At 54.3% G+C, this 19672-nt stretch overlaps 1 protein-coding gene across 13 annotated transcripts in view; it reads left to right on the top strand.

Annotated features, from left to right (window-relative positions):
- Positions 1–17762, top strand: part of DDX11 (DEAD/H-box helicase 11) — a 32522-nt gene extending 14760 nt beyond the window's left edge. For 5 of the 13 annotated variants that reach the window (XM_034936082.3, XM_034936084.3, XM_034936083.2 and 2 more), the window contains 21 exons: positions 869–914; positions 1978–2085; positions 2337–2424; positions 2822–3030; positions 4659–4811; positions 5793–5839; positions 6188–6267; positions 7530–7574; positions 7695–7762; positions 9278–9316; positions 9572–9680; positions 9794–9925; positions 10822–10934; positions 13572–13644; positions 13964–14067; positions 14771–14920; positions 15180–15248; positions 15364–15464; positions 15873–15957; positions 16259–16332; positions 16512–17762. In XM_034936082.3, coding sequence (XP_034791973.2) covers positions 869–914; positions 1978–2085; positions 2337–2424; positions 2822–3030; positions 4659–4811; positions 5793–5839; positions 6188–6267; positions 7530–7574; positions 7695–7762; positions 9278–9316; positions 9572–9680; positions 9794–9925; positions 10822–10934; positions 13572–13644; positions 13964–14067; positions 14771–14920; positions 15180–15248; positions 15364–15464; positions 15873–15957; positions 16259–16332; positions 16512–16974 — 2356 coding nt within the window. In that variant the 3' untranslated portion in view covers positions 16975–17762. Of the gene's footprint in view, positions 1–868; positions 915–1977; positions 2086–2336; positions 2425–2821; positions 3031–4658; positions 4812–5792; positions 5840–6187; positions 6268–7529; positions 7575–7694; positions 7763–9277; positions 9317–9571; positions 9681–9793; positions 9926–10821; positions 10935–13571; positions 13645–13963; positions 14068–14770; positions 14921–15179; positions 15249–15363; positions 15465–15872; positions 15958–16253; positions 16333–16511 lie in introns of all 13 variants that reach the window. The other 8 variants (XM_063593105.1, XM_063593107.1, XM_063593106.1 and 5 more) reach the window with 4 other exon arrangements.
- The last annotated feature ends 1910 nt before the right edge of the window (positions 17763–19672 follow it).

Here is a 19672-nt window from a genome sequence, read left to right as displayed (position 1 = left end):
CTGAGGAGCATAGACTAGTAGAGCTAGCTCAGCTTCAGGCCATGGGATGCAGGGCTGGCTTCCCTGCCAACGCCTGGCGCTGATGGATTCTTCCCACATTGCTGGAAAGGGCAGACTGAGGCACTGACAAAAGAAGAGTTGTAGCTGGTCATAAGTGACAGCATCCTCTGTTCACTCGATTGGTCAGTTGTAGCTTCATCCAGGAGATGGTCATGGGGTTCCTGCTGTATACCAAGCTCTAGGTGAGGCCACGGGGACTCAGCAGAAACAAGGCCGACCTGGGTCCTCCCTTGTGGACATGACAGTCTGGGGAGATAGACTGAGAGGAAGCGATTTTGAATGAGATGGGTGAGAAGAGCAGGGGCCATGAATCTGTGTCAGAGCAGCCAGGCCTACCAGGGAAGGTCAAAGAAGGCTTCCTGGAGGAGGTGATGTTTCTGCTGCTATCTCAGAGTTGACGGGGAGCTGGTGAGGGGAGACAACATTCCAGGCACAGAACATCCGAAGGCCCGAGATGATGAAGAGCAAATATCCCCCCTGGGGCCTCAGAGGGATCCAGCTTGCTGGAGGGAGGGCAGAGAGGAGAGCAGCCTGCCATGAGTCCTGAGGCTTCCAACTCAAGACTTGGGTTGGGGGTGCTGAGCCCCTTTCTCCTTTTTACATTTCCCTACCCACAGACCTGAGCGGCCATGGGAGGTTGGGGTTGGCATTTGCCTGGGGGAGTTTCTGAGCGAGCAGCACCTGCTACCTTGGTGGAACCCATTGCTGGGAATGGCCAGGGCTCAGCACCAGCGCTCAGCAGATGCTCAGTGCGTTTTGCTGAGTTTGCTGAGGGAAGACTGTTTTCTGTTCTCTCTCACACACACAGAGTGGATGAGGATGAGGATGACCTGGAGGAAGAACACATAACTAAGGTAACACGAGTGTCCTCAGCTGGTGCTGTGCTGGGGGCTATGGGCTGGGCTGTGCACCCCTGGGGAGGAGGCTGGAGTCACTTGGCTACTTCTCACCCTCCTCTCCACAAAGGAGGAGTTTCCAGCACTTGGACTCTGTTGCTTCTTGCACACAACCCTGGTCCTAAGTTGCTCCCTTGGCCAGCTGCAGTGGACCCTGGAGTCCTCTCCTGGGGTCAGGGCCTGGGGAGTCCTCTCCTGGGGAGACCTTTCCTGGTAGCAGGGACCTGAGGAGACCTCTCTTGAGTTTGGGGCCTGGGGAGACATCTCCTGGGTTTGGGGCCTGGGGAGACCTCTCCTGGGGGCAGGGCCATGCTTGCCACCCCAGGGCATCAAGGAACAGCTGTTCTGGGCTGAAATCTGGGTGTTTTCTGTCCCTGCTGGGTGGTGCGGGTAGGACAGACATGAGTCCCCTGCCCTTTGGGTCTCTCATGGTGTGCTTCTCCCTTTGTCTGTGTTCCCATTTGCATGGAGGGCTATGGGTTGTTTATGGTCTGACATTTCCCATTTGGTTTCATTGATTTATGACTTGTTTTCTGTGGGAAGTAGGTATTTTCTTTGTATTTTCTTTTTTTCCTCCCTTCACTCTTGCCTTAGAGGAGTAGAGAGAGGGTATTCTGGTCAGCCTTCCTTTTTCCCTTTGGGGGATGTGTGTGACACACTCCCTCCCCTCCCACCGACAACCCACCCTCCCCAAGTGGGGACTCTTTGCCACGGGAGATGGTCACCCGTGTCCTAAGATTGGCCAACCCCCCAAAAGCGGTTGATTAGAGGCTGGATATGACTCGTGGAAGGAGCTGCCTTTGGGGCATTCCCTTGAACTTCTGGAGCTGTGGGTGACTTGGGAACCCCTGGGTCCCTCGATAGATGCCTGACATGGGACATTGCTGTCCTGCCTCGGCTTTGTGCATTGGGAGCCACTCCCTTTCCCTCAGCCTCTCAGGCCCTGGCGTGCCTTGATGTTAGAGAATGCTGTGGGATGTTTTGGTTCCCTCTTTGAAGCGCCTTTCTTTCTCTCTGCTAGATTTATTACTGTAGTCGGACACACTCCCAGCTGGCCCAGTTTGTGCATGAGGTGAAGAAGAGCCCCTTTGGCAAGGATGTTCGGCTGGTCTCCCTCGGCTCCCGGCAGGTAAACAGTAGCCAGTATTTCCACCAGGGGCCATCCTGCTCCTTTCGCCACAATTTTGTCCTGCTCGTCCAGGCCTGGGAGACACTGGGTCTGTGACAGGCTGAACCATGCGAGGAGCAGCCCCCTCCCTGGCCTGGCTGGCTCATCACTGGAAGGCAAAGGAGAGGTGGCGGGGGCAGGTCCACGTGTGTTGGTAGGATGTCATTTAGCTGGCACCATCTCTTTGCCTCTTTCTTTCTCCTTTGCTGCAGAACCTTTGTGTAAATGAAGACGTGAAAAGCCTAGGTTCTGTGCAGCTTATCAACGACCGCTGCGTGGATATGCAGAGAAGCAGGCACGGTAGCCACTGGGACCATGGTGTAGCCGCAGGTGGTCTGGAGAGAGTGAGGTGGGGGGGTGGCAGTGACTGAAGACCATTAAGTGTCTTTCATAGAAAGAATGGCAGAGGAGACCCCAGTTCCTTCCTGAGTCCCCTCTCCTTGGGAAAAAGTGTTCCTACTCTCTGGGTCAGTGTCTGGTCCGAATCCTTGGCTTGGAGATGATTTTACGGGCTCTTTCTGGAGAACAAAAGTAAAACCTTACAGTGTTCCAATGAGACCACAGTAGGCAGTACTTGGGAGGGTCTTATAGACCCCACCCCGTGGAATTGGGTCTCAATATTACAGAACCCTCTCTCAGGCCCGTGGACAGTTGCTATCCTCTCTGTTTTCTCTCTTTGTGCCTGTGCCACTCTCAGAGAAGAAGAAAGGAGCTGAGGAGGAGAAGCCAAAGAGAAGGAGGCAGGAGAAGCAGGCAGCCTGCCCCTTCTACAACCATGAGCAGATGGGCCTCCTCCGGGATGAGGCCCTGGCAGAGGTGAAGGACATCGAGCAGCTGCTGGCCCTTGGGAAGGAGGCCCGGGCCTGTCCCTATTACGGGAGCCGCCTTGCCATCCCTGCAGCCCAGGTGAGGGCCCTGCAGGGCCAGAAAGCCACTCTTGGCTCTCACTGTGGTCTAGGCCATGAGGGGGGGGTCCTCATCACACTGTAGTTTGGGGGATGCCCCCCACCGTGGTCCAGTTGATGGCACCTTAGCCCATTCTCTCCTGATGCGTGAGTTGGAGGAGGCGCGTGGGATCCCTTGGGGGCTCCAGGCAGCAGGGCCAGTTTGGCATTACTGGGGATAGTATTTAGGAGCCAGGAAAGCCGGTGCATTCCTAGTGAAACCACAGGGAGAGGGGGGATGCCAGGAGCTGAGAAGAGTGCGCTGCGTACATCTATTTACAAATGGCTCTCCAAGTGATGCTCCCAACTTCCATGCCTATGATGTGATGGAGGATGTCAGTGATGGAACCATTCAGTTTTCCAGTTTTTCCTTTTTGTAATATCAGTACTCTTAACTGGAAAGCTTTCCTAACTTACACCTACCTGCAGCACGTGAGAATACTGTCTTCTCTGCCTCAACTTCTCTTGATTTTTAAACAGAAGGAAGAACTGCTAATGTAGCAGATGCAAAGTAGTATCTCACTGTTATTTGGTGGGTGCAGTTTCACTATTTCCTTGCTACTTCTTTAATTTGAGTGACTTTGGAAACAGAATATCACTTGAGGAAAATTCTGTATAATCCAGAAAAAAATGTAAGGTTTTAAAAGATTCGGGGAACTAAGTAACCGTTTTGCACAGCAGCTAAATGCTCACCAGCATACCTGCTGAGCTGTGTGGGCACTGGCAGAGAAACTGAGGAAAGCTGCCAGGCCCCATGGTGTCCCAGGCCTTCCCTCCGGTCTGTTTGCCTTTAGAGCAAGATTAGTGCTATAGGCATTTATACACAAATACCATAATATGGCCCAAAATCTTTACGATTTTTGAATTTTTAAAGTACTTTGACCATATTTTGCTTTTATGTTAATAGTATTCCAGTGAAATTCTGTGCATGGGGACACTGGAGCCCAGAAAAGTTAAGTGACTCATATTTTCTCACCAAGCGTGGGTGAGGGAGCCATTCAGTTTTCCCATATTTTATTTTTTATATGAGTATTCCTTTAACTGGAAACTTTCCTAACAACAAACACCTAAAGATCTGCAGAGTTGCTTTTATTTTTGTTACCCCAGCTCCACGCCTTAACCCTCACTTTGAAATAGGATGTATCAACCCTATTTTGCAGATGAGGAAAGCAAGGGTCAGAGAGGTTAGACAACTCTTCCAGAGTCACACAGCTGGGAAGTAGCAGCTCCAGGAGCAGAAGCTGGGGCCGCTTCCTGGTGCACCGATGGTCTTCAGGTGTTTTGTGGAAACTCGGGGGCCTCCGGGGCGACCTTGAGGACATGGACAAGGCTAAGCAGGGGTTCCCTTCACCCAGCCCTGCCCTTGGTTTACTCAGGAGTCAGACCAGCCCTAGTTTCCTGTGTTTCATGTATTGGCTTTTCATGTGAAACTCGAGGAGAGCTTGTCCGTTGCCACAAGCTGTTTTTCGAATGTCTCTACACAGTCCAGGCAGGAAATAGAAGCACTCACATCAGGAGCTCAGTGTCAGGCAGGCAAGGCTCCTGCAGGGGAGCCCCGCCCTGCTCAGGTGGCCTCATCTCCCCTCCCAGCTGGTGGTGCTGCCCTATCAGATGCTGCTGCATGCAGCCACTCGGCAGGCCGCGGGCATCCGGCTGCAGGACCAGGTGGTGATCATCGACGAGGCGCACAACCTGATCGACACCATCACGGGCATGCACAGCGTGGAGGTCAGCGGCTCCCAGGTGCGTGGGCCTCCCCTTCCCGGGCCAGGGCCTGCCGTGAGGTAAAGGGACTTGGATGGTTCCTCCAGACACCTGGGCCAAGAATTCCTCCGGAGGTGGGGCTTGCTAGAGGGTGCACGAGTCCAGGCGGTGACCTCATCGGAGCCTGACCATGGCTTTCCAGTGCATCCGAGAACTCTGGGGACCCCACTATGACAGAGTGCCTCATTTCCCTGCACTTCATCTGCCCCCATGCTCCTGAGTCCCTCCAGCCCTGGATGCCAGCAGCCAGTTCTGCAAGCCAGGGAGATGGCATGTGTGAGGCAGAAGTCCCCTCAGGATTGGATTTTGTCATTACTGAAGTTGTCTGGAGGGGACTGAATTGAGGAATGCTCAAGATCAGTGCAGGCTCCTCCTGCTGCCCTATCATGCACCATGCATGGCACCAGGTGTCTCTGGTCTTCACGCTGACTCTGCCATGGGGGTGGTGTTCCTGTTTTACATTGGAAACTTGGAGATTCAAAGATGGTCAAGCTCTGTCCTGAGGTCATGCAGCTCATGAGTGTGGAGCTGGGGTGTGCCCGCTGGTTTCTGACTGTGAAACCCCCACGACATCCCACCAGCTCTACTGACCTGTGCCTGGGCTGAATTGAGGCTGGGATGTGATGGTGACCTTGAACCATCACTCTTTGTAGACTCCAGGTCTTTTCCCAACCCGGTGGAAACTAGCAGGGAGATTCCATGCTTGAGGAATTCAGCCTCTTGCTTTTTCTCTGACCCACAGTGGACACTGGAGGAAAACTTCCCTTCCTTCCCTTTTCTCTTAGCTCCCACCAGCCTAAGGGCTGTGGAAACCCGTACCTTTTGTCTGCACCCAGCCCCCTCTCCTCCCTTTGGTGGCTTCCTGTGTGTCCAGGGCCAGCATCTTCTAGGTGAATCTAAGATGTCAGTACCTTAGCCCTGGGCTGCTTGCTCAGAGCCTGGTTTGTGTTCTTTCCCCAGCTCTGCCAGGCCCATTCCCAGCTGCTGCAGTACATGGAGCAATATGGGTGAGATGTGACCCTCTGAGGTAGTGGGACAGTCCCTTGGTGGCCCCCTGCATGGGCCTCTGAGAGGCAGCACTTTGGTTCCCACCTCTGGCCCGGGCTGTGGCGGGGTGGAGCTGCATGCCATTCATGTCCTAGGCACATCATGGTGTGTGCTGCACACAGACCTGGAAGGCTGGGGACTGACCGCTGGCTCTGAGGCCTGGGGCCGTGGCCAGCCTGCTCTCTGGGAAAGGATTTGTAGCTTGTGACCCAGTTTGAGAGGCACCGGGCAGCAAGGCTTCCATTGGGGTGGGCGGGGCGAGTCGCCATCAGGGCACCACCACTTAATGTCCGTTGGCTTCTTCTCAGGAAGCGTTTGAAGGCCAAGAACCTGATGTACCTGAAGCAGATCCTGTATTTGCTGGAGAAATTCGTGGCTGTGCTAGGGGGTGAGAGCCTCGTCCCCCTGCTGACCCCAGGCCTGCAAAACTTGCTGGGCTGCTTTTTCCTTGGATGCCCATCAGGACACCTCAGTTCTCTGTGTTTTTAAGAAGGGTCGGCCGGGTGCGGTGGCTCACGCCTGTAATCCCAGCACTTGGGAGGCCGAGGCAGGTGGTTCACCTGAGGTCAGGAGTTTTGAGACCAGCCTGGCCAACATGGTGAAATCCCATCTCTACTAAAAATACAAAAAAATTAGCTGGGAGTGTTGCCGTGGCCTGTAGTCCCAGCTGCTCCAGAGGCTGAGACAAGAGAATTGCTTGCTCAAACCCGGGAGGCGGAGGTTGCAGTGAGCCGAGATTGTGCCACTGCAGTCCAGTCTGGGCGACAGAGTGAGAATCAGTCTCAAAAAAAAAAAAAAAAAAAAAAAAAGGTCTTGGTCATTGATTGAGAAAATTCTTGTTCTTTGTAGCTTAGTTGAGTTGTCTGACTTGAGCTTTTTTTAGACCCATGGGTTCTTTGCCCATGTTCTGAGGACTTTTTATTTCAGGCCCTGCTCTGGGGGGATATTAAGGATACAGCATCACATGGACACACGGTGTTTCCGTGATAGGCATAGTTCTGTGGGTTGTTCGAAGCACTTGCATATGCGGTTTTGTGTGCCCTGTGAGAACACAGTGCTGGTATTTGAATCCTTGTTGATAGACGCATAAACTAGAGCTCGGAGCAAGGGCTGCTCCCAGCACGGGAGCCTGGGATCTTCTGACTCCAGCTCCCACGCCTCTTTGCATGACCCTGTCACGTCCCCTTCTTTTATGATGGGGCACCCCCTTGGAAGGCGTCTGTGGAAGTGGAAGCTGCAGAAAGCCTGTGGGAGCTCCTGGCGGGAGCTGGTCTCGTGTTGCTGCTCTGAGCCACCAGCTCTGCTTTGCCTCAGGCTCACCAGTGGCCTGGGCAGCTCCTCTGTGCTCCGATGCCCTGCATACCTTGGTCTGGCTGCTGTGTCCCGGCCTCCTGGAGAAGGGGTGAAAAACATGAACTTACAGGGCTTTGGGTTCCACGTGCAAGCACGTGAGTCAGACATGGGAAGCTCCTGGACCCACCTGCCCTCTCAGTGGGTCCGTTGCATGCTATAAACAGTGAAAAGCAAAACAAAGCCATTCAAATACAGATGCTCTTCTTACTTGATGTGCAGTGTGGAGGGAGAGAAGATAGGGAAGGGTTGGGGGGCCTGAGAACCGCCACTGTGACCTATTTCCATTCTCTTTTTTAGGGAACATTAAGCAAAATCCCAATACACAGAGTCTGTCACAGACAGGTAAGAGAGTTGCCCTCAGAGGGCCCAGAGCTGATCTGAGCCACTTCCTAGCTTAACCCTGGGACTGAAACCTGAGGCTAAGGGTGAAGCTCCCAAGGCCCTTCATGTGTTTGTTCTCAGGGACGGAGCTGAAGACCATCAACGACTTTCTCTTCCAGAGCCAGATCGACAACATCAACCTGTTCAAGGTAGAGGTTTCCACTTTTCCACATTCCACATCCAATTTCCTTCCTGTCACCACCTGTGGGTAAAGTATTATGTTAAGACTATAGAAGAAAGAAAAAGCAAAACAGATGTGTAATTACTTAACCCTTAATGCAACACGCCTGTGAGACAAAAGTCATCTTTTAGAGTGAAGGCCACAGGGATGAGGGATGGGTGAGAAAGGGACCTTTCTTGGTGCCCCATAGAACAGATAGAGACTCCAGGTCCTTGCTGTCTCACTCCATCTTCTGGCACAGTCTCCCTCAGGCTTATGGACAGGAATAGGACGTTGATTTGTTCTGTGCAACCCCTGTCACGTCTTCCCACTTGGGCCTTGGGTCTGGTTGCAGCCTCAGACCTCTGCTCACTCCAGGTCTGTGTACCCAGCGCTCCCCAGATGAAACACGGCCACTGCCGCCTGAACCCCAAGCTCGTAACTCAAATCAGCAACAGTGACTGCCCCCGGGTACAGGGTTCTGCCTCTGTTCTAGGCGGCATGCCATGTGCTGTGCTCTGAGCTAGGATATCCTTTTGCCCCGGCAAGGAAAGCAAACAGGCCCATAGAGGTGACTTCAGGAGGGTGGCGAGCACAGGCTTCCCACAAGTGAGCCAATAGCAAGTGGCAGAGACAGCGTCCAAACCTGGCTGCACTGACTTGGGGCCCCACATTCTTCCCATCCTACCTGCCTTTTTTCTTAAAACCAGCTTTTCCCCTGAATTACACATTTGGGTCACTGTCACTGCCGCCATCCCTGCCAGACAGGCTGGATCCAGGTCATCCTTGATGCCTTTCTCCCCTTGTCTCCCACATGCCTGTGACAGCTGCCAGGCCTGATAGCCTCAGACAGTCCTGCCGTCCCCGCGCTTCTTCCACAGCTGGGACATGGGTGCAGGCGCTCCTTCTCTCGCCTTCCCTTTGCCCTCCTTGCTTTCCTTCTCCCCTCTTCTTCCCATGGGTCTCGGGTCTCATCACTCACCATTGAGGGAATCCTCATCGAAGGACGTCGCTCTTTTTAGAAACCGGTTTAAAGGCTCCAAACTCCTCATCTCTGCATCCCAAGCTAAGATCTGGCACCAAACCACACACATTGGATGCACCGACTGAGTGGCACTGCCCCAGCCCCTGAGCAGGTCCCAGCCATCATCTCCTCTGTGGCTTTGCTCATAGAAGTTCCTTTTTTTTTTTTTTTAACTCTCTGTCACCTGGAAGGAAAGCCAAGGGGACCTAGATTTTACTGAGCACTCTTAGACTTGAGAGACATTTGGAAAGAGGGTCTCCCCCCTGAGGAGGACACTGCGTTGTGGGCAGGGGCAGTAGAGGAGGGGGTGGCCTTGGAGAGGGGATGACAAGGTTGGTGGCAGGGAGGCTCCAGGTGCCTCAGAAGGTAGCACTGCGTTGTGCTGCCTGGGTGGTAGAATTGGTGTTTTTTGTTTTGTTTTTAAGATTACAGCTTGCTCAGTTTGCACACATGCCTACAGCTGGGCTTGGTTTTTTGCAGGTGCAGCGATACTGTGAGAAGAGCATGATCAGCAGAAAGGTAACTGCTCCCATCTTGTGGTCCTGAACAAGACCCAGCTGTGCCCCAACCCCCTGCCCTTGCCATGCTTTCCTCCCCTGCCCTCAGGGAACTCCAGAGTCCCCTTCGTCTCCACTCTCCTTGGTGCAGTGGGCCTTGCTGGGGTGGTGGGATGTGTGCTGCAGGTGTCTTGGGCCTGGCAGAGCCTCCGATCCACCCAGCCTCTCTCTCATGGCTGTACCTGGTTCCTCTCCACTGCTCTCTCATCCCACCCAGCTCTTTGGATTCACTGAACGGTACGGAGCAGTGTTCTCATCCCGGGAGCAGCCCAAACTGGCTGGGTTTCAGCAATTCCTGCAGAGCCTGCAGCCCAGGACGACTGAAGGTGAGGCAGGAGGGTGGGCAGGCAGAGCCGGCTGCACGCATGGGCAAGGACTTCTGTTCCTCATGTGTGGACCTGACCAGAGGGAGGCCTCCTCCCTGTTCTGCTCTGTGCAGCTCTTGCAGCCCCTGCAGACGAGAGTCAGGCCAGCACCCCGCGACCAGCTTCCCCACTGATGCACATCGAAGGCTTCCTGGCAGCTCTCACTACGGCCAACCAGGACGGCAGGGTCATCCTGAGCCGCCAAGGTAATCAGGTGGTTCTTGGCCAGGTTCAGTTCCCAGGAAGGAGCCAAGCTGAGCCCAGGAGCCGTAGCATGAAAGGATTCTTTCCTTCCATCCTGGGAACTTCCTGGGTTAGGAGGAAGCAGTGCAGTGGGCAGTGGCCTGCTGTGACCTGGGCAAGCAGTGGAGGTGGATGGGAGGAGATCGAGGGGCTGGGATGGGGGTCCCGTGACCAGGGTAAGCAGTGGAGGTGGACGGGAGGAGATCGAGGAGCTGGGATGGGGGTCCTCTAGGGCAGGGGTCCTAGGGAAACTTCTACTGTGGGGTAGGTGGGCTTTGGTTTGGGTCATGATTTTGTCATCTATGAGCCTTGTGATTTGGACTATTTTCTTTCTCAACTTCAGTTTCCTCATATGAAAATGGAGAGGATAGGCCGGGCGCGGTGGCTCACGCCTATAATCCCAGCACTTTGGGAGGCTGAGGGGGGCGGATCGTGAGGTCAGGAGATCGAGACCATCCTGGCTAACACAGTGAAACCCCGTCTCTACTAAAAATACAAAAAATTAGCAGGGTGTGGTGGTGGGTGCCTGTAGTCCCAGCTACTCGGGAGGCTGAGGCAGGAAAATTGCTGGAACCCAGGAGGCGGAGGTTGCAGGGAGCCGAGATTGAGCCACTGCACTCCAGCCTGGGCAACAGATCGAGACTCCATCTCAAAAAAAAAAAAAAAAAAAAAGATGGAGAGGATAGTATGGTCCACCTCTGTGGGCTGGTTGTCCTAGAGATTAAATGGTGTTTAATTTAAAGAGAAAGCACTAGCACTTGTGCCTCAGACCTGGACTCACCTGGGGGACCCCCTTTGCTGGGACGATAGAAGTGTCTGTTGGGCTTGCACTCATCTCCCCACCGATCTGTTTTTCCAGGCAGCCTCAGTCAGAGCACCCTGAAGTTTTTGCTCCTGAATCCAGCTGTGCACTTTGCTCAAGTGGTGAAGGAATGCCGGGCAGTGGTCATTGCAGGGGGTACCATGCAGCCGGTAAGGACACCTTTCCCAGCCCCTCATGCCCCAGGTGTTGGGATGAGATGGGAGCTTGGGAGAGATGCGTTATCAGTCCTATTCTCTCCTGGGGCCCCAAGCCAGAAAGGGTCAGCTCGAGCAGGCCCAGTGGTGTCCACTGGGTGACACTGCTATTCTCTCACTGCTGTGCCTTTTAGGCTGCAGGAGCAGTGGAGACTTCTCTGCTGCTCCATTCTGTAGCCCCAGGATCACACGTCTCCCAGAGAAAGCTGTTCTGTGGTTTCAAACTCAAGGAAAAAAATCATGATTCCACTTTTAACAGGTTCATTTTGATGTATACGAATATAATAGTCTTTGTAGGCATAATTTTTACTTATGTGCATAGCTATTTTAAAAAAAAAAAAGTGCAGCTCCCTCCATGTGCCTGTCACTGGAACTTGCTCTTTTCACTCAGCAGCCAGAGGGGTCATAAACCCTGTCTCCTTGTCAGCAAGCATGCACGTATTTCAGTATCCCAGCTGTGCTGGATTCCAGTTACCCAGATATATAGCATTTCATGTACCTGCTTCTCTCTTGTTAGGTGTGGAAGCTATTTGCAGTTTTCTGTTTTGAGCATGACTGTGATGAATATAACCGCATTTCTGCACAGTGGTGACTCCTACCTAGCAAAGGGCCTCCTGGACAAAAAGCTGCTGGGAATCCTGAAGCAGTGCCTCCCAGCCCCAGCTGCCTTAGCTTTTGACTTTTATATTTTTGTATGGATAGATTCATAGTTTTATTCATTCGGCATATTAAAGTTGTTTACAGTCATTATTGTTTCTGACGTTCACATTGTGAGAGCCCCTTCCTGCTAGCTCAGGTCCTCCCCGTGGCCTGGTCAGTCTCGCCTCCAGCACAGCAGAATGTCATGGGATCACCATGGGTGTCCTTGCCCCACACTGGATTGATTCATTTCTCCAAGCCACTCTGGTTTCTTGTAATGGGGAATGACATTTAGAAGTCAAGCTGTGGGTGCTAGGGTGTTTGTCGTGCTCCTGGGGTGTTTTTAGTAGACAGATCTAGGAAATGTTTTCAGAATGAATCCATACTGGTATTTCTTTCTTTCTTTCTTTCTTTTTTTTTTTTGAGACAGAGTCTCACTCTGTCTCCCAGGCTGGAGCGCAGTGAACCCGATCACGGCTCTCTGCAACCTCTGCCTCCGGGGTTCAAGCGATTCTCATGCCTCAACCTCCTGAGTAGCTGTGATTACAGGCATGTGCCACCACACCCAGCTAATTTTTGTATTTTAGTAGAGATGGGGTTTTACCATGTTGGCCAGGCTGGTCTTGAACTCAGGTGATCCACCAGCCTTGGCATCCCAAAGAGCTGGGATTACAGGCATGAGCCACCACGCCTGGCCCATATTGGTGTTTCTAAGTAAAAATCAAAGGATTTGTTTACTTGACCTTTTATTGTACCTCTTTTTCTCTTAAGCCTGAACATGTGCGCTACATTAACATACTTATCTGCTCTATCCTATAATATACTTAAAAGTTTTGAAATCATAGTACCAATATTACTTCTAACAATAGATCTGATTGAAATTGCCTTTCCTCTTTGCCCTTAGAGTGTAACCCACTAAGGATGCCTGGTCACTAGGCTCTAAAGTCACGTGGAACCAGGCTTCTCTCTGTGTGCTTCTGTTGTCAGTTTCATAGATAGCTAGGCTGTTTTTGTTTCATTTTCTTTTCAATTTTAGAATTTGCTTTTTTCTTTTCTGACTTGTAGTTTTTAAATATGTAAATATTTGTATGGCTCAAAAGTCAAAGCAATATAAAAAGATCTATTCAGAAAAGCCTCACTCTCATCCCTTTCCAGCCCATTCCCCACCCCCATAGGGAATCCGTTTTACTAGCTTATCCTTTCGGTCTTTCTTTTTCCCCTAAATGAGCAAAAACGTGTCTTCATTTTTCCCTTTCCTGTTTTATTTACATGGAAGGCATCTTAGTCAGTTGTCTGGCCATCGCTCCTCTAGTGGGCTGCGTGGTTCTCTGTTGGACAGATGTAGGGAGCTTATCCAACCAGTACCCTCTGGATAGGCAGGCGCATGATTACAGGGAAAGGTCTGGGGGCACATGCTGTTTGGTATTTGTGGGCTGTATCTTCTCACTGGACTCCTAAATATGGGATTCCTGGGTTAAAAAGTATAAATATGTTTAATTTGTTAACTACTGTGAAATTTCATGAGAATTGTACCATTCTGTATCCCACCAGTACTGTCTAGGAATGCCTGTTTCTCCAGAGTGGTTACTTTTGGATTTTTGCCAGTCTAACAGGTGAAAGCCTGGAGATTCTTATTCAGTAGTTTGGGCTGGGGCCTGGCCACGTGTATTTTTGAAAATTTTCGCTGGTGATTTTGCTGCATGGCCAGGGTTGATAATGACTGTGCCAGATTTGCTAGATTTCCTTTGCTGTTCCTGCACATAGTTTAAACGAGACTGCCAGCACTGGGTATCAGTCACCATTTTTCTTTTTGTTAGTTTGCCATCACCCTTTTCTTGGACCTCTTCTTTCAGTTTGTGTGTACTTGCTGTCTCTTAGCCCAGACTTCTCGCTTCCTTTCTGCTGGGCCTCTGAGGGGTCATGGGGCCGTGACGCTGTGGCCTTGGTCTACAGGTGTCTGACTTCCGGCAGCAGCTGCTGGCCTGTGCTGGGGTGGAAGCTGAGCGCGTGGTGGAGTTTTCCTGTGGTGAGAAGCTGTGCCCAGGGTGGGGCAGGCTAGAGGTCAGGTTCTGGCCCCCGTTTTCTGTGTGTAATACCTCATACTGCGACCAGGCACAGGGGCGGAGGAGACCCCGGGATGGGAGCCTCACCCTTCGTGCGCTCGCCCAGGCTCTCCTGCTTTGCTCCCTGCTGCCTGCTGCCCAGTGTGACTGGCGATGGTGGGCGGGTGAGCGCTGTCAGTCGCTGTTCCTGTGCTGGATGATGGGGCAGGGAAATGCCCTTTCTGCAGTGTCTTGCAGCACACCTGCATCTCCAGTTTTCGGCCCCTCCCTGGCTCTTACCAGGTCACGTGATCCCTCCAGACAACATCCTGCCCCTTGTCATCTGCAGCGGGATCTCCAACCAGCCACTGGAATTCACGTTCCAGAAAAGAGAGCTGCCTCAGATGGTCAGTCCCAGCCAGCTCGCCGCACCACAGCCTGGCCTCAGGCAGCAAAGGGTTTTCTGGGGCAGGGGCGCTCTGGCCCACCCTGAGTGTTTTCAGGTGTTGGGGAAATTGCACAGGGACACCCGCTTAGAGCCACACAGAATAAGCAGCGTCGATCTAGATGCTTATGGAGGAAGGTCTGAGCTTCCCCGCCCCTCACGCCTTAGGCTGCGAAATATGTATTCATAAAACCTCCAGGCATCCTCTGAGGACGCCTCACGCAGGAGAAAGCTGCTAGTTCCCTTTGGCTCTCTTGCCCTTTGGTTATATCTGCCCCTGCCGGGGGCAGGGATGTGGGGCTTGGGGACATCTCCTGTGGTGTGCCTGGGGTATGCAGCCCCTGATTGTCATTGTGGTGCCCATCAGGACCCTGGACAGAAGAAGGGAGGACTCAGTGCCAGGGCAATAGGGAGGCCCCCCAGGGACGCTAGTGCTGTGACATGTGTCAGAAAGGCGCAGTCAGCAGCAGCGGCTGGGTGTGTTTGGTGGGAGGTGGCACCTACCACCCCATGGTTCCCACCCAGGGGAGCCAAGTCCTCTTCCTTGGCTGTAGTTCTGCCGAGGGTCTCTCCTCAGTTTTGAGTCTCAAGGTGAAGACGTGGTTTGTGGGTGGCTGAGGGGTTGCTCCATGGGGGCTCCCTCCCTCCCTTCCTTCCTTCCTTAGATGGACGAGGTGGGTCGCATTCTCTGTAACCTGTGCGGTGTGGTTCCTGGAGGGGTGGTCTGTTTCTTCCCCTCCTACGAGTACCTGCGCCAGGTCCATGCCCACTGGGAGAAGGGTGGCCTGCTGGGCCGTCTGGCTGCCAGGAAGAAGGTGAGTGGCCTGTCGGCAGCCTTCCCATTTGTGAGGACAGTGCCACTGAGTCCTCCTGGGAGCTCTTGTGCTCATTGGGTCAGGACAGGCTTCTGGCTCCTCATCCCCACCGCTCCCAGTCCCTGACTACAGAGGATTTCCCCAAAGTCCCTGGCTGTGAGGTTCTCCAGTCCCCTGGCCAGAAAACACAAGGCCACGAGCAGACCCGAGACCTGGCACCCTGAACCTGTCTCTGGGAAATGTCCTCTGTCTTTCTCAGATATTCCAGGAACCTAAGAGCGCACACCAGGTGGAGCAGGTGCTGCTGGCGTATTCCAGGTGCATCCAGGTGCGGGCGTCATGCTGAGCTTGGGTCTGAGACCGTGTGGGGGTGGCAGCTGGAAACGTTGTGGGTGTCATCCAAGTTTTGGCTCAGCAACTCAGCGTCTGGGTTTCTCCTACAGGCCTGTGGCCAGGAGAGAGGCCAGGTGACAGGGGCCCTGCTCCTCTCTGTGGTTGGAGGAAAGATGAGTGAAGGGATCAACTTCTCTGACAACCTAGGCCGGTAAGTAGTGGTTCTGCTCATCTCCTGGGCCGTGATACATGGCCGGCCCTCACTCCCAGCAGCTGGGCCCCTGCCTGCTGTCTGCTGCCATTAGAGCCCACAGCTGGGCTGTGACTGCTCAGACCAGCCAGCTGGAGGGAGGGGCTCAGCAGCTCTGGGTTTGGCCCTGGGAAAGCAGTTGGATTTTAGACTGCCCATTGCTGTATCAGGACCCAGTCACTTGGCCTAGATGGGATCTCTCAGCCGAACAAGCCCTCTCCAGGTGGTAGGTACAGAGTGGAGAGAGGCTGAGTTTTGATCACAGTCGGAGAGGGCTGAGGGAAGGGGTAGAACGGAGCAGCTGGTGACGTGGGTGATGACCCGGGAGGTCCTGATGTCCACCCGCTGGGCTCTTGTCTCCCCCCCCAGGTGTGTGGTGATGGTGGGCATGCCCTTCCCCAACATCAGGTCTGCAGAGCTGCAGGAGAAGATGGCCTACTTGGATCAAACCCTCGTGAGTGACCCCAGTGTCACAGAGGGTGACAGGAGAGTAGGCAGTGGGTGGGAGTGGCATCACCCCCAGAGCTGATACAGCCAGGCCTTCCCCGCTGCACTGGCGTCTCCTGCCCCCTCCGGAAGCTTGGATGCCCCTCCACACCCTCTTGATCTTCCCTGTGATGTCACCTGGACCGCTGCTGCTGGCATTGGCCACGAAGCCTCCTGGTCTGGCTCCAAAGCCTGGCAGGGTCTTTTCCCAGGGGGAGCTGCAGGCAGGGAACAGTCCTGATGGGTCATCCCCTTCACTCCCAGCCCAGAGCCCCCGGCCAGGCACCCCCAGGGAAGGCTCTGGTGGAGAACCTGTGCATGAAGGCCGTCAACCAGTCTATAGGTGAGCCTGGCTGCCTCCAGCTGGGTGGACAGATGGGGGCTGGAGAGGGGGAGAACAGGAAAGAGGGGTTGCCTGCCCTGTTTCCTATATAAGTCTGAGGAAGGGGAGGGGGTCGCCATGGGAATGTGCTGTAGGGGAGGCAGGTGTTGCTCGGAGCCCCAGCCTCTGTTCCTATGCAGGCAGGGCCATCAGGCACCAGAAGGATTTTGCCAGCATAGTGCTCCTGGACCAGCGATACGCCCGGCCCCCTGTCCTGGCCAAGCTGCCGGCCTGGATCCGAGCCCGTGTGGAGGTCAAAGCTACCTTTGGCCCCGCCATTGCTGCTATGCAGAAGGTCAGTCCTACCTTTTTCTTTCTGAGAGCCTCCCCACCCCGAGATCACATTTCTCACTGCCTTCTGTCTGCCCAGTTTCACCGGGAGAAGTCGGCCTCGTCCTGATGGGCAGCCACACGACCGCCTGGCGCCGTGCCCTTCCTTTGTCCTGCCCGCTGGAGACAGTGTTTGTCGTGGGCGTGGTCTGCGGGGATCCTGTTACAAAGGTGAAACCCAGGAGGAGAGTGTGGAGTCCAGAGCGCTGCCAGGACCCAGGCACAGGCGTTAGCTCTAGCTCCCGTAGGAGAAAATGCGGGAATCCTGAATGAACAGTGGGTCCTGGCTGTCCTTGGGGCGTTCCAGGGCAGCTCCCCTCCTGGAATAGAATCTTTCTTTCCACCCTGCATGGCTGAGAGCCAGGCTTCCTGCCTGTTCTCCGCAGGAGGCTGTGGCAGCTGTGGCATCCACTGTGGCATCTCCGTCCTGCCCACCTTCTTAAGAGGCGAGATGGAGCAGGCCCATCTGCCTCTGCCCTTTCTAGCCAAGGTTATAGCTGCCCTGGACTGCTCACTCTCTGGTCTCAATTTAAAATGATCCCATGGCCACAGGGCTCCTGCCCAGGGGCTTGTCACCTTCCCCTCCTCCTTCCTGAGTCACTCCTTCAATAGAAGGCCCTGCTCCCTATCCTGCCCCACAGCCCTGCCTGGATTTGTATCCTTGGTTTCGTGCCAGTTCCTCCAAGTCTGTGGCACCTCCCTCCAAGTCTATGGCACCTCCCTCCCTCTCAACCACTTGAGCAAACTCCAAGACACCTTCTACCCTGACACCAGTAATTATGCCAAGGGCCATTAGGCTCTCAACATGACTATAGAGACCCCATGTCATCACGGAGACCTTTGTTCCTGTGGGAAAATATCCCTCCCACCTGCAACAGCTGCCCCTGCTGACTGTGCCTGTCTTCTCCCTCTGACCCCAGAGAAAGGGGCCGTGGTCAGCTGGGATCTTGTGCCACCATCAGGGACAAACGGGGGCAGGAGGAAAGTCACTGATGCCCAGATGTTTGCATCCTGCACAGCTACAGGTCCTTAATTAAAAGTGTACTGTTGGTTTCTGCTCAGTTTTTTATTGATATGTGCTGCTGTTTTCTCTGGAAGCCTCTTTAGGGAATCGAGGAGCGCACTGGTGCAGGGGCTGGGTGGAGCCATCCTCCGATGGAGCACAGGCAGACGGAAGTCCCCACCCCAGCTGCGTGGCCTCAAGCCAGCCTCCCGCTCCCCGAATGTGGTCTCCACACAGACCTGGGACAGTTCCATACCCGTCCCTTCCAGGGCAGCAGGGCTGAGGATCCCATTCTGGGTGTGTCCACGTCCGGGCCATGGCTGGAGTCTGGGTTTAGGGGAGGAAGGCATGGCGGCGCCCGCTAGGATTTCCAGTTGTCCTCTTCTTCCTCTGCCTGTGGCTGCTGGGGGTTAGCACAGACGGTTTGTTGTCTGACATACGGGCTCTCTCCTTCCGGCCCCTCACCAGCCCCAGAGGTGAAAAGGCTGGAGGGCAAAGGCCGAGTGAGGGAGGTCTGTGGGGAGCACTGGTTTCCCCAGGCCCCAGAGACTTAAACACAGGAAGAAAAAGGCAAGAGAGAATTAACCATGCCACAGCCCATGGCAGACAGCGGCCCTGCCTCCTACCCTTGCGTCTCAGGACCAGCTTGTTGAAGAGATCCCACATCAGTTCCCTGCCTTGGCTTACGGCTCTCACTGCAATAGGAAAGCCACGGAGTGGGGGGGTGTTCAGTCACATTTGACCCCCGGCTCCGTGTTCCTGTCCCCTGTAGTGTTTTTGTTATTAGACCCTTTTTTCTCCTTGGTTTAGGAATGGGGGCCCCAGGGCCACCCTTGTCCAGGCTCCCTGTACTGTGGAGGTGAGAATTCCAGGGCGCTACAGTTTGAAAACCACTATTTTATGAGCCAAGTAGAACAAGAAATGACAACTATTAAAAAAAAATAAGGGATTTCTGACCAGCTAACAACCCCACAGAAAATCCGCCAGGGAGCCAGAAATGAGACTGAGGTGGCCTCAGAGAGCTGCTCCCTCCTGAAGGGGATGCTGCTGCTGTCGTCCTGCCCGGCGCCTTGGACTGCAGTGGCCGGGGCCTGGGGTGGGGATGAGGGTGCACTGACCAGCACCGCAGCAGCTGGGGGAGGTTGGGGTGCTGTTAACATGCCATCTTATAGGTCGGAAGTGGAAATGGGAGAAAGTGTGGGGTGCCTAGGGAAGGAGGTGACTGAGCAGGGAGCCTGGCTGCCATCCTAACACCCAGCTCACTGGGCTTGAGAGACTTGAGCCTGGTGCCAGGGCAGAGTGGGTGATGCTGGGGCCCAGGCTGGCACCATATTTGAGGTCGGTCAGGTAGGTAGGATGGCACATCGACCTTGGGGACTTGGCCCAGGTCTGGCATGTAGAAGTAGTTCTCTGGGACCCACGGGATTAGGTGGGGACATGTGAGAGGTGACAGGGACCTGCAGGAGCAGCTAGGGAGACCTCATGTGCACCCTGCACAGCTGTGGTGGCATAAGGGGTTCAATAGAGCTTCTCCTAGAGAGGAGCCTGGCAGGGCCCCCAGCCCCTGCACCTGCCCCTGCCCCTGCCCCTCCCTCTCCACCTGCCCCTGCCCCTCCCTCTCCACCTGCTGCTCCAGCTGCTCTCTCATTGATGGACAAGGGGCACTGAACAGTTTCTTCTCTCTCTGCCCCCAGCATCACATGGGTCTTTGTTACAGCACCAGCCAGTTGGTCCGGGAAGACAGACTTCTTGTATCTACAGGGGTGACGTGGAGGCAGGCAAGCCGGCACCTGCTGTCCTGGGACCATGTTCCTGACATACCTCTCCCATGTCATCAGGGACACTGCACTGAGGGGTCCCAGGCCACCAAGCCAAGCCACCCTGGTCATCTTCTGGCTCCTGCCTCTGTGCTGCACCTGAGTGTGATGCCCTGGGACCCCATTAAGTCAGGCTGAGTCTTGCACCCAC

This window comes from Pan paniscus, chromosome 10 (assembly GCF_029289425.2).
Source record: "Pan paniscus chromosome 10, NHGRI_mPanPan1-v2.0_pri, whole genome shotgun sequence".
NCBI lineage: Eukaryota > Metazoa > Chordata > Mammalia > Primates > Hominidae > Pan > Pan paniscus.
Note: the sequence above shows the minus strand (reverse complement) of the source record. Positions and strands in the feature narration are given on the sequence as shown.